The sequence below is a fragment of the Suillus subalutaceus genome (genome assembly GCF_016647625.1).
Source record: "Suillus subalutaceus strain FC151 chromosome Unknown DFJ58scaffold_249, whole genome shotgun sequence".
Taxonomy (NCBI): Eukaryota; Fungi; Basidiomycota; class Agaricomycetes; order Boletales; family Suillaceae; genus Suillus; species Suillus subalutaceus.
In genome coordinates this window covers 22,652-34,980 of record NW_024540498.1, presented here as the reverse complement: position 1 = coordinate 34,980, position 12,329 = coordinate 22,652, and the positions used below count along the sequence as shown (strand labels likewise).

The 12,329-nt window shown below is 47.6% G+C and overlaps 6 protein-coding genes across 6 annotated transcripts; 5 read left to right on the top strand and 1 right to left on the bottom strand.

Annotated features, from left to right (window-relative positions):
- The first annotated feature begins 532 nt into the window (after positions 1-532).
- Positions 533-1,063, top strand: DFJ58DRAFT_224319 (uncharacterized protein). Its single transcript, XM_041379332.1, has one exon. The coding sequence runs from the start codon at positions 607-609 to the stop codon at positions 889-891; it is 285 nt and encodes a 94-aa protein (XP_041236018.1). The 5' UTR covers positions 533-606; the 3' UTR covers positions 892-1,063.
- Positions 1,064-3,177: 2,114 nt separating this feature from the next.
- Positions 3,178-4,833, top strand: DFJ58DRAFT_822323 (uncharacterized protein; the record flags this gene model as incomplete). The annotated part of the gene is made up of 11 exons (XM_041392061.1): positions 3,178-3,216; positions 3,329-3,359; positions 3,414-3,463; positions 3,499-3,654; positions 3,720-3,768; positions 3,820-3,872; positions 3,930-4,095; positions 4,169-4,188; positions 4,217-4,325; positions 4,372-4,534; positions 4,562-4,833. Coding segments are annotated over 9 exons (876 nt in total), but the record flags the coding sequence as incomplete, so codon positions are not given.
- A 358-nt stretch (positions 4,834-5,191) lies between these two features.
- On the top strand, positions 5,192-6,334 carry DFJ58DRAFT_869638 (uncharacterized protein; the record flags this gene model as incomplete). Its single annotated transcript, XM_041394275.1, has 5 exons — positions 5,192-5,250; positions 5,305-5,419; positions 5,468-5,648; positions 5,684-5,910; positions 5,953-6,334. 5 exons carry the CDS (start codon positions 5,192-5,194, stop codon positions 6,121-6,123), a joined length of 753 nt encoding a protein of 250 aa, XP_041236016.1. The 3' UTR covers positions 6,124-6,334.
- DFJ58DRAFT_822320 (uncharacterized protein) lies at positions 6,240-6,624 on the top strand. The gene is made up of 4 exons (XM_041392060.1): positions 6,240-6,333; positions 6,364-6,466; positions 6,495-6,519; positions 6,542-6,624. Exons 1-4 carry the CDS (start codon positions 6,300-6,302, stop codon positions 6,617-6,619), a joined length of 240 nt encoding a protein of 79 aa, XP_041236015.1. The 5' UTR covers positions 6,240-6,299; the 3' UTR covers positions 6,620-6,624.
- A 2,614-nt stretch (positions 6,625-9,238) lies between these two features.
- On the top strand, positions 9,239-10,817 carry DFJ58DRAFT_736100 (uncharacterized protein; the record flags this gene model as incomplete). The annotated part of the gene is made up of 9 exons (XM_041386743.1): positions 9,239-9,302; positions 9,359-9,501; positions 9,552-9,677; positions 9,737-9,785; positions 9,836-9,947; positions 10,005-10,084; positions 10,136-10,151; positions 10,204-10,417; positions 10,473-10,817. 9 exons carry the CDS (start codon positions 9,239-9,241, stop codon positions 10,815-10,817), a joined length of 1,149 nt encoding a protein of 382 aa, XP_041236014.1.
- A 167-nt stretch (positions 10,818-10,984) lies between these two features.
- On the bottom strand, positions 10,985-11,431 carry DFJ58DRAFT_847836 (uncharacterized protein; the record flags this gene model as incomplete). The annotated part of the gene is made up of 1 exon (XM_041393528.1): positions 10,985-11,431. The coding sequence occupies one exon, from the start codon at positions 11,429-11,431 to the stop codon at positions 10,985-10,987; it is 447 nt and encodes a 148-aa protein (XP_041236013.1).
- Positions 11,432-12,329: the final 898 nt, after the last annotated feature.

Below are 12,329 nucleotides of genomic sequence, written 5' to 3'. Positions count from 1 at the left end.
TCCTAAATAAATTGCTGCAGCGATGATAAAAGACCTCAGGCTCAGCGCTCAGGCCTTATGTCATTCGACTGGCGTACATTTTATATAAACGTCTTCAGCCATCATCGAAGTAGGTGTACACGGTATACTAACGTTGAAGATCATTCGGAAAGGGGCTACAAACGGACCCGTGGGAATGTTTCACGAATTGAATCAACTCGTTCCGAGTCGCTCAGCATACTCATCTGTCTCTCTATAATTAATGGTTTTTGAATGTTCGCCTTTGCTACCGTGTACACCTTCTCCTGTTGGCTGACTCGCAGCTCATATGTGACATTTGGTTTAGTCATTTTCCTTTCTGACTGCCTCACACTTCGCCTGATTCGCGCTACATTTTGGCTATTTTGGAGTTTGAATAGTATTGGCTTGTCCATCCTTCAAGTACTACCACCCACGCAAGTTTCAACGTAAGAAACTTGCTCATAAAGAAGACAGACGCGTGGAGGTTATTGCTGCTTCTGGGGAGGTCATTGCGCGTCAACGAGCCTGGCCAGTCCGTGACAGAAGGTGACGGGAGATAACAACATCGCCGAGGGAGTGGCCGACACATTAGAGGCACGAGAAGTGATGGACGAGTTGTCAAGGACGCATTACGCAACTCCACTGGCGGCCTTTGCTTTTGACGGTGCAATAATCGGGCCAGGAGGATACGGTCGACACCTCAAAGGCGCTCTAGTGCAGGTGCACTTCACACTAAGACATCCCAAGGGCAAAAGAATGAACACGTTCAGAGCCAAAATCACAGCCATAAGAGTGCTAGCACCACCCCCACGAATCATGGAAGGAAACCCGCTGATGTATAGTACGAACGAACGACAGAGGGAATTAATGATGGTACAGGAATTGAACTGAAGGTGGGAGGAAGGACGGTTGGTGATTAGGGATATATCTCACAATGCAAACATGGGATACAGGATCAAGTAGACAAGCAGATCAGATTGGTCAGGGTAGTTATAGGAATAGGCACTGCTGGCAAAGCGTCGGGAAGGAGACTAGATATGAATGCAGGATTGATGCCGACTCGGAAATTGGCTCTGTAAGGAGTTTGGGAACTCGTCAAGCGGCGCTACGATCTAATTAGATCAGATACGTGGGAACTACAGGTATTTGTATTATAAAGCATGCATGGCCAGGTGCCACCGGCGCTGGCACAAATCGTCGACGCGTCAAGTGCAGCGTGAGGTCGCATCAAAATTGGTCGAGTCCGATAACGTGGTCCAGTGATGCTTCTTTTTCTTAGTTCCCGGCCGCAAGTTGTACCTTGTTCAAGGAGGTTCAAGGTTGGGACAACTTGTGCCGTTCAACTTTGGGCTACTGGACCGACACATCGAGTCGGGATTCGGAATATCCATTGAAATTATGTGGGTTGTCCACAGGTCACCGATAGTGACCGTAATTTCAATGGAGCCTCAACGATATTCCGAATCCCAGCTCGATTCATTTGCATGTGTGAGTCGGAAGATCGAAGCCTCAGGCTTCGCGAACCTCGGCAGGTTTCGGACAACTCATCTATACCCTTATTACACACAAATGTGATATGAAGTTACGAACCCATCTTTGTCCATTCTCTTTTAACGCTGTCCGTCCTTCAAATCCACCCGCTACCTTCGTCAACGAGACCCTCACAAGATGACAAAAATGGCAGAGCCGTCATCTCCTGCAGTCGAGGAGGCCAACAAGAGGTCAGGTGCATCGTGGAAAACAGCCGAGGAGCATGTCATCCCAAAAAACCCGCATGGGCATTGTGTTCTTTGGCTTGATGTGTACCATCTTCTTGGTGGCTCTAGATCAAGTATGTAATTGTGTTATTTTATTCATGAATATCCGACTCACACACCACGAGACTATCGTTGCCACCCGCCTTGCCCACAATTGTAGCTGAACTTGGAGGAGGTAAGAACTATAGTTGGGTGGGAAGGTACGTATATGTTACATATGGTGTTATTATGTGGTACTATTTTCATACAGTGCTTACATGTTGGTGTGCGCCTCGTTGAGCCCGCTATATGGCAAGCTATCCGACATTTTAGGCGAGTGCTCTTTGAGTGGCCGTGGAGTATTGCTTGGGAATCAACTTATGAGTCATGACTGGGATCTGCAGGCCGCAAACCCGTGCTATATGGATGCATCCTCATGTTTTTGGTACGTTATTGCTAGCGCGCGCGTCCGATCTGGCTCTGACCTCAGACTAGATTGGTTCAGCGCTGTGTGGTGCAGCTCAGAGTATGACATGGTTGATTGTCTCTCGTGCCTTGCAGGGAATTGGCGGGTGGCATCTTCCAACTCGTGCAGATCACTATATCCGACATTGTTCCATTGCAAGAGTGAATATGTGTTACCAACACCGGGTCATTATTGATCACATTTATTTTCCAGGCGAGGCAAGTATGTTGGCTTCGTTGGTGCCACTTGGGGAATAGCAAGGTAAGGCTAAATAAAACGCGCCCGTCAAGCCTCCAAAACTTGAAACTTATTTATTTCTTAGTGTTATCGGACCGTTAATCGGCGGCGTGAGGTCTCCCATCCTTTGAAGAGATCTGATAATTGATATTTTGTGCTACAGATTTTGACTGATCATGTATCTTGGAGATGGTGAGTTTGCGTGTGCTATTTGTTGACCGAAGGTTCACGGTCGACGCTTATTAGGTGCTTCTGGATTAATTTGTGCGCTTGATGTTTCTAATATTTGCCCCGAGATCAGAAACTTATTACTTATGGACAGACCGACTGGCGGCTTGGCTGGGGTACTTCTGTTCTTTTTCCTAAATTTAAATCCGCACCAAGGAAGACCGTTCCGCGACCATGTCCGGGAATTCGATTTTGTTGGGCTTTTTGTGATCATTATAGGTGTTGTTTGTCTTCTTATTGGTCTCAACTCGAGCGAAACGACGTGTAATTTCATCCTCCTGCTCTACAGAAGTGAAGTTTATTGTTATTTTCTTTTAGGGAAAAACCCCGAAACCATTGCACTCCTCGCTGTGGGAGGCACATTGCTCATTATCGGTGGGATTAATGAAATTTTCACGAAAAAGTCCCCCATTATCCCTCCTCGTCTTTTCAAGGCGAGTCGTTGAGAAAGCTGCCCATATTTATATCGTCTCTTATGGTTTTTCCAGACGCGTACGACGGGCTTGACATTAGTTTCTGTCTTCTTGCATGCTGTGATATTCTTTGCAGGTGTGTCATTTACGCAAATCTGTCTCGGGAGTAGCAATCATTTATATCACTACTCCAGTGTTCTTTGTGAGTACTTTTGTAGATAGACCTTATACCTGACATCATCATTGGTTTTCTAGCTACCTTCCAATGTACTTACCAAGGTAGGCCTGTCTTAAAGCCTTCGTATCTGCATTTTCCTGACCTCCACACAAGTTCTTGGCGCATCTGCAACGGGATCTGGTCGTCAGGTGAGTATTAGATCCATGTATCGTTGTTCTTCTCTATCGCTGATATGGGCAGAATGCTTCCTTTCTCGTTATGCTCTTCGATCACGGCATCAGTTAGTGGAATCATCGTGGCTCGCACAGGGTCCTACCGCCCTATGATGTGGTTCGGATGGTCTGTCATGACGCTTGGTTGGGGCCTCATGATCATGCTGGATAATACGACCACTATGTACGTATTTATTCAGTGTCGAAGCCACGCGGGTCGTCATAGCTTTTTATTCAGGTGCAGCGCAGGAAGTCTAACCCCCTTATTGCTTCCCTCGGTATCGGTTGCGTGTTCCAGGTGAGTTTACCACACCATAACGATGCACGCTCATCATCGCCTCTGTGATAGACCCCGCTTATTGCCATACAAGCAGCCATGCCTCTTAAGGATATGGCTTACCAGTACAGGCGCTTTTATGTTCCTCCGGTGAGTGTGACTTTACGATTTGTTTTTCATAGGCACTTATCGGTCTTGAGAACTCTTGGGAGTACGGTGGGCATGACGATCGGGGAAACTATCATCTCCAGTGTTCTCCCGCAGAAACTGAAAGGCATCAAAGGTCTCACAATCGACACATCTGCCGCGGCTTTGAATGGTAACATCAAGTGGATTTCTTCCATTTCTGTAAGCACACTTCCATGGTCTCGGTTCTGGCTTAACGATCAGTCCCACCAGAAACCCAACAGTACGTAACGAGGTCATGCACGCTTACACGCGGTCTATCAGCACGATTTTGGTTGGTCAGCACGCCGCTATCTGGATTCGGTTTCTTTCTAGTTTCTCTTTATTCGTGCTACTCGCTCAAGCGTACGGTCATCCGCGGCGGCGAGAATAAGCTGGAGACGCTGAGACTGGTGCTGATCAAGCGGCGGATGCAGACGACTTGACAGCCAGTAAGAGTTGGAGACCTTGGAGACCTTGGAGACTTTGGAGATGCATAAGAAACCAGCTTTCATTGGTGATGCCACTAGATCCACTGACTCATTTGACGATATTGGCAAGCGGAGGATAGAAGCAGAGGATGAGGGAAAAGATTTTTTCCCCATATCTCGGACATTAAGGTGTGACGAAACCCGATCATGCTTCAAAGCGTCATACTATATGGAGATCGAGACGTGGAAGGATGTCTGGGTAAATGGCTTGCGGCGTGTCATTTCAATTGATACAATGGATTCGGAACAGGCTCCATTCAAGCGATAAACAGGTATCTTCAGAACCATATTCTCTATGTAGAAGTTGGACAATTCACCTTGGTCAGAGCGGGACCGATATCGTAAGGGTCAGACTCACCAGACATACGACTGTATTCTGTAGAAAACGAAGAACTGTTAATGGCATCCGATAATCGTGGATACCGTGGAACTTGCAAAGCCTCGATTAAAGGCGATTGAAAAGCTTGCCACAAAGTGTGCACAAGAAACACCATATGATAGATACAAAAGGCAGCTGCAAGTTGCAGCGATATCATGACAGGGTGGCACGATGTAGATTTTGGAGAGAAGTAGCTTACATTGTAGAGTCTCTATCGGCGCGACATTGACAGGCCAACTTCCCCAACTCCCCACCGCAAAGATTATGAACAGACTAAAACGCCAATGCACTTTCTTACCCCAATAAAGATGCATTGGTTGCTGATTTTGCGGGCAAACCACTCAACGCTCTGAGAACGCCCGCCGCCTTCGTTGTGGGACCGCGCGGTGTTCACAGAGAACTGCGCGAGATGCACGAGAATGCGAGAGGCTGGGGAGCATCTTATAGGGGGACACTTGAAGACACAAGGTAGGAGAGGTCAAGCACGAAATGAAATTCACTGTGATAACTTCTATCAGACAGTCGAAGGAACGAAACTGCAGCTAGTTTCAGAAGCCCTGCGCTCGTTGTATCGACACTCATGGAAGCTTGGGGAGTCGTGCAAGGTGGTCTCGTAGCCGACGGTACAGTCAAAGATGTCAGTCCAGAAGCATGTAAAATTGTTCCGACTCTCACCTATTGTCAGATGCTGTACGGTCTTCCAGTTGGATTGAACGATCTGTCTGCCCTGCATGCTGAGACGACAAGATATGGAGTAACTGTTCGTATTCTCTTGGATCATTTAGATCAAGTGAAATTTCTGGAGGAATACGAGAGGGCGCAAGAACACCCGAAGAAATGGACTGCGTTTATCAAAATGAACGCTGGTCTATAGTATGTTCTCTGAATACTACCATGATAGATCACTCACAAACTTCCAGAGCCTCTTTCAAAGCATTCATGAGGAGGGTGTTTGCACCTCCGGCAATTTCGGTGTTCGGATTTTACACCTACGTCGGATACTCGTATGGAGTGACGTCTCTGGAGGAAGCTATCTCGTATTTAACAGGGGAAGTCCGTCTTACCAATGACGCAGCGGCCATTAGGCTCGTGACCAGCCTGGCGTATACTACCACGGATACTCAAGTGGTACGTCAAAAAATTCTCACCGTCTCAAATTGACGCAGTCAGACTGATTACGAGTCTAAGCGGCCATGGCCATGGAAGTTCTGGCAGAGTCGGATAACAGAGAGGTCAACAATCAAGCCATTCGTCCTCTCCGTGGGACCCACTCCGACTGCTCTTGGCGCAACCGCGGAAGCAAAGCTGAAGATGGCATCTACACTCAATGGAACACTGTAACTCCATACAGATAAGCGAATTTCATCAGGAAGGGATTTAGCGTGGTATAAATCGATTCGTACAGAAATTACACCATGCTCGATCTCCAGCAGCTACACACAAACATTGATTGGTCGTCCGCAAATCTCCCAGAAGGTTTTAGCCACCGTTATTTTCATACTGCCCCGGAAAAGGATATGACAGGCAAAGACGAAGCCATATGTGATGCTGGTCCGACCCTGAGGCCATAATTATGAGTAGACACGGGTCGTATTCCAGGGTTCGGACTCCGGAGAGGTTTTTGGCAGTCATGTAAGTTAAAAAGAACTTCGCAGGAGCACGGGATATTGGTACAAGACCCAGAGTCAGGTCGCACAAATCTTACGTTGAAGATCAGAGGTAAGTACTGTCGAGATTGTTGGGTGGTTATGTCTGATAGTACCCGTGGTACTATATCGTCGATTCGGATGAAGGAAGTGACAAAGTGGTTGACATCTGGGTCCCATGGAAGGGCTGATAGTACTAGACTTGCATATATGTACGACCGATTACTGTGTCACAGGTATGTAGTGGATGACGAAGAACGATGAACGATTTCCATTGGCTGACTATGCTACCTGTCGGGTGACGTAATCCGCAAGCTGAGTTCCGAATTTGTTCGTCGAGTTCTTCATGAAGCATTCAAACAACGGAATTGTATCTACGCTCCGCACGGCGTCTGTGCGCCGATAACGCTTCTATCTGGCTAACTTATGCTGGGCTCGTGACCAGCCCCTCTGAGGCAAGCCGTCGATAGAGGGACTGGTCAGACCGTCGAACTGGGTTTGAATTTGGATACTGAGCGGATTCCCAGGGTAACGTGATGTCTGCCCAATGAGAAAACGAGTGTTTTCCAACGTGTCATATAGAATACAAAATTAATATTATCATTTTATGCGACGCGACACGTCCTTCTACCGCAAATCAATGGACCCAGCAATCTCTCATACAAGGAATTCATGCTGCCAGATCACTGGATGTGCTGGATTGTTCTCTGATATCCCTGAAAAGGATTATCCGTCACGTTACCCTGGGAATCCGCTCAGTATCCAAATTCAAACCCAGTTCTAGCAGTCCCTCTATCGACGGTTTGCCTCATACAGGGGCTGCGGTTTCTGGTAACCTGTTGTCATTCGGACCTTTCTCGGTTCCTTCGAACGACTTCAAACCCTGAGCAAACAAAGTCCAGACACCCTCACGTCATTCACAATGAAAAGACCCCAGACTCTGCCCAATATCTTCGCTTCAAGTTAATGTTGCAGCCATCACCGAGCAGTATAAGCCTCAGCGTCAGCCGGGTATCCCCACTTCCCGCACGCTGACTCCCGCCCACCACCACCCCACACTACCGTCTGTTCTTCGTTAACATATCTCCTTCGTTACTTGACGCTGACGTGGCAGTTAAACTTCGTTAGGATGTTGTATTATTTGTATCTTAGCATACAGCACATCAATGAATACAATTATATGATGGATAATCTTATATAAGGGCGCGTGTCCAACTACCGTAGCATAATAAGTGCGCCTTGAGTCCTGGAGCAAGACGAGGGCAGCGAAAGTTACGGAAGAATGAAGTCTGGTGCGATGAAGTGCATATGCGATAAAATGGGGGGATTTTACTTTGCGAGTTAGAAGAAGGGGAGGGGTACTCTAGACAAGCAAAAAGATGGATAATGAAGAGCATACAGCCGCGTCACAAGCCTGTTCATGGCCGTAAAATGCATCAGAGTGTCTTGTTGTAGGTTGAGTAGAATGAGGTTTGGGTGGCGCCTAGGCTATCATCATCCACATCATGATAGTGCAACCGTCGAGAGTGCTGAACTGTGAGACGGGAACATCGGCGAGGGGGAGTGGAACTCGCTAGTCACGAGTGCAATGATATGATTGTGTATAGTATGCCACGGCCATAAACACGGCTCCGGTACTCCTCTAATATCTGGTTGAAGGGCATTAACAAGTGTGTAGGATGGCACTGGCGTGAATGATGCGGTTATTCAGGGCGCTGGTTGCTGCAGTGCATCACGATGTGTGGTGTAATGTTGGGAATTGCAGCGCTGGTGTTCGTTTTGTGCCGCTGAATTTTGCGTGACATGACGGCGCTGCAATAGGGCTAAATCATCGTTGAAATTTGAATGGCGTGAGTGAAGATGCATACCTCGACGAGTGACACTTCTCGATGCACGGTAGGTATGAGTGGAATCACGATCACGAGTGCCAATGCCCAGTGACAATATCCGAATGCTCTGCGCTGCTCGGTCGTCAAAACCCCGTCCTCTCAAGCCTTTCCCGTACTTCGAAGGTTATTGCGGTACTCCAAGTTCAGCAGTGGTCCGTAATGTCGTCGAGTCACAGGTAATACCGTAATAGTATTCTCTGTGAGTATTTGAACTCTGTTAACACAAACGCTACCATAGCTGCGCATGTGCCGGCGCCGCTGGTGCGTCAACAACTCCGCCGCGCATCTGACTGGCGAGTAGGACAGAGCAGGAGATACTGCACTCACTCGCAGAGGGCAGAGGTATCACCCAGTATGACAGTATTGGGTTGCTGGAGTCATACAGAAGCTGTAGCCTGTCAACGATGTTTACAGCGAGTGCGTTGCGGACCCACATCCCAATCAGGCTGCTCGGAGAGTTGAATGTTTTATATATATTAACGAGTCTGCATTTGATACAAAGTGTTAATAAAGGAGAGCTAATACACTAAAAATACAAAAAGTTAACATGTTGAAGATGTGACGAGGAGAAGATCGAACCGACAAGGCTGAACTTAAAAGTAGGAGAGGCACGCATGCGGGGAAGTTGAAACCGTCATATGCTGCTCGCCAGTGACGGCTACGACATTGAGTTGAAGCGAAGATGTTGAGCGGAGTCTGGGGTCTTTTTATTGTGAATGACGTAAGGGTGTCTGGACTTTGTTGGCTCAGGGTTTGAAGTCGTTCGAAGGAACGGAGAAAGGTCCGAATGATAACTATTAACAGGTTACCATGAACTCTTGGAGAAACTCGAAAGAACCGAGTAAAGTCCGACTGATAACAGGGCACCATGAGCTCTAAAATGTCGAAACCCCCCGCTGTGTAACCATCTAGCGAGTGGAGATGCCCAGTCTAACATTGCCCGAGTGTGGACGCTATATCCCGCCTCCGGTCACAGATGAGGACTGTGAGGAAGTATCTAATTAATATAGTATGTCTAGTAGCTAACGACTCAGCGTATAGTAGAATTTGCGGACCTGGCTATCGTCGATATTTCCAAGGCCCATACACCGGAAGGACGGGCAGAGCTCTATCCACAACTTCGAGATGCACTGCGCACCTACGGCTTTGTTTATGCTATAAATCATGGTTATGATCAGGCTCAGGTGAGTTCATTCCCGTACCTCATACTAAGGGTTCTGAAGAACTGTTGTAGCGCGATAGGATCTTTGACATAGCTAATGTCCCTTTCTCTGTTGTCCCCCCGGATGAAATGAAGACATACACCGCAAACATCGAGAAAGTCGGGTACTATGCAGGTTTTAAAGGTCGTCAATTCTGGGTGTGTTATATTCCAGCAAGGAATATATATGAAACTGACCCTTACCGCTCAATGATCAGAAAATCGACACGGAGAATAATGTTCTCGATCAGATTGAGCAGTACGGAAGTAGGTGCTACAATTTTCTGTGTGATAGGTGTCCCACACACTTTCGACAGTTAACAAGGACGTCACAAGGCGTCCGCACCCTCAGGCCTTGCGTCCGTACCTCCCAGAAATCGATGCCTTCGTCCGACATAATCACTTCAATGTTATCCATCCAATCCTTCGGTTAGTTTCTTCGCGAGCCCCTTCTTGATGCTCTATCTCACGAGCGACCTCACGCAGCTTGATCGCTTTGAGCCTCGAGTTGCCCGAGGAGACTTTAGTAGAAAAACACAACTTTAACGGCACGGGAGAATCATGTGGTTGGTCTTGCTCTACTATATCAAATTCTGCATTAATGAGCAACTGTGCAGTCAGATTTATGAAATAGTAAGTGATCCTTAATCGTAGCCGCTTGTTAACCTGATCGATATTTCTAAAGTTACAGGCGCACGAAGGAAGAGGAGGACAAATCCAACAATGTCTGGTTGAAAGGACACACAGGTATAATTTATGTTACCATTTGTCCTTATATGCCCCTCAACCATGCAGACTTTGGCAGCCTTGCCGTCCTGTGGAGCCAACCTGTCGGAGGCCTGCAAATTAAGGCTCCCGACGGCAGATGGAAATGGGTCCGCCACATCGAGAACGCTTTGGTACGCAAATGAGCGAACCGCTGTAACAATCACAAACTCAACATTCCGTCCTCAGGTCATCAACACAGGCGACATGATGGATTTCTTCAGTGGTGGTTTCTATAAGCCTACGATTCATCGCGTCGTCCAGCCTCCTGAAGATCAGCGCAACTACGACCGTCTGGGCGTATTCTTCTTCTCGGTGCCAGATGACGATGTTCGCTTACTGCCGTGTGTTGAGAGCCCCGTGCTCCACCACTTCGGCATCCAGCGCCGGTGCCCTGATGAGGATGCCCCACTGTGCGAGGCGTGGAGAAATGGAAGGACAACGACGTATGGTAGGTCTGATCTCAAGAAAGGAATGGAGCACAATGTCGAAGAAGAGGTCATTGAGGGTATAGTGGTGAAACATTACAACTAAGGAGCCCATATACGCATGTCTCTCGAAATAGGTATGATGTGTACGATATTGATCAGCGAATTTTGAAACCCAATAACCATTTGGAAAGAGGCCGCAGCGCTGGTATGGGTACAAACGACATTTCTGCTTATGTTTATGAGACATGGCGCTAAAAATCGCAACAAACATCACACTCCACGAGCTTCAAGACGACTGCGGAAGAGCTTCTGGAACTGCGATGCGTGATCAATATCCATGAGCGTGTTGTGCTCCCCAGGCACGTCAGTAAATGTTGCGTCGCTGCGGCTGAAACCAGTCCATGGCTTGAGCTCAAAGTTGAACCCGCTAACCTTATCATCCGGGCCGCGAGGCTGCGGCATAGAAAACATCGATGCCCGCTGAACAGAGACAGGGCAATGTGAACAAGCAGTATTGAAGTCGGGAAATGAATGCTTACGAGCTGTACCCGACGGGCTGTATCCCTTTCCACAGCACATGAGAGACACAGACACTTCTACCCAGTGTTCGAGAATTTCAGGTGTCAACTGGAGCTCGGCGAGACGTTCAGGAGGCGACATCTTCCACACGATCTCAAGCCTCTCCTTCTGCGTGAGCGGTTTAAAAGTAGGCCCCATACTTTCAGAATCCTGCTTCGACAAAAGACCGAGGAAGAACGACACGTTAATTGAATAATCAAAGTTCAAGCTGCAAATTCGATCTTTGGGTCCGGAGGACACTGTGAAATAGTTTGAGTCGTGAAACGATACTTGAGTTTCAGTCCGGCCAGTAAAAGTGTTCTACTGGGCAGCAAAACGATCGAGTATTTAATGGAGATGGAAATGTTTAAAAATAATGCTTGGAATAGAATGGGCAATTAGTTGCAGATATTCAAAGCTCGCCGGATGGTGGTTGAATGCAGTCAAGTTGACAGGATCCGCAGGCGCTTGTCTGGCTGCACTGGTATACTCGAGGTTGGGGCCGGAGGTTATGAATTAAGTTATTAGTCATGTCCATGTGTTGCCATTAGCTAATAGCGAGGCACGAGCGGAGGAAATAGAATACTCACATGTAGCTCAAAACCTCCTTGGGCCCTGCAGGCCTGAAGCTTAGCTTCATGCTCTGCACGCCATGCGCCTGTTCGTCGATAACGCTTCTATCTGGCTAACTTATGCACGCATCTCGGTATTACCTTGGAAATGTACCTTCGATCAATCCACCAAGCGAAGTCTCAGCTTACAGGCAGTGAAAACTAAAATTGCGCACAAGTGGCATATTGCGAGCATTCGTTTGGCAGCGCAAATTTGGGGAAGTTACTAACTTACAGGCGTATCATCAAATCAACGGTCGGAAAAGCCCAACGCTCTTGATTTACCCATGCATGTGACAACATCTCCATCCACGTTCTTGCCAGTGATTCTGTGCTTGTGATATGTTTCAAATCTGCTCAATGAACTCACGAGATACTTCCTATATGGGGGAGTACTAGTACTAGTACACCGTGCCACTTTCGGCTACAACTTGAACATTCCTGGT

Excerpts from the sequence above, each read along its gene's own strand:
- DFJ58DRAFT_224319 (XM_041379332.1), top strand. The coding sequence starts at position 607 with ATGGACGAGTTGTCAAGGACGCATTACGCAACTCCACTGGCGGCCTTT.
- DFJ58DRAFT_822320 (XM_041392060.1), top strand. The coding sequence starts at position 6,300 with ATGACAGGCAAAGACGAAGCCATATGTGATGCTG. Across the intron at positions 6,334-6,363 it reads CGAAGCCATATGTGATGCTG|ACACGGGTCGTATTCCAGGG; the intron begins GTCCGACCCTGA and ends AATTATGAGTAG. Across the intron at positions 6,467-6,494 it reads ATATTGGTACAAGACCCAGA|ATCAGAGGTAAGTACTGTCG; the intron begins GTCAGGTCGCAC and ends CTTACGTTGAAG.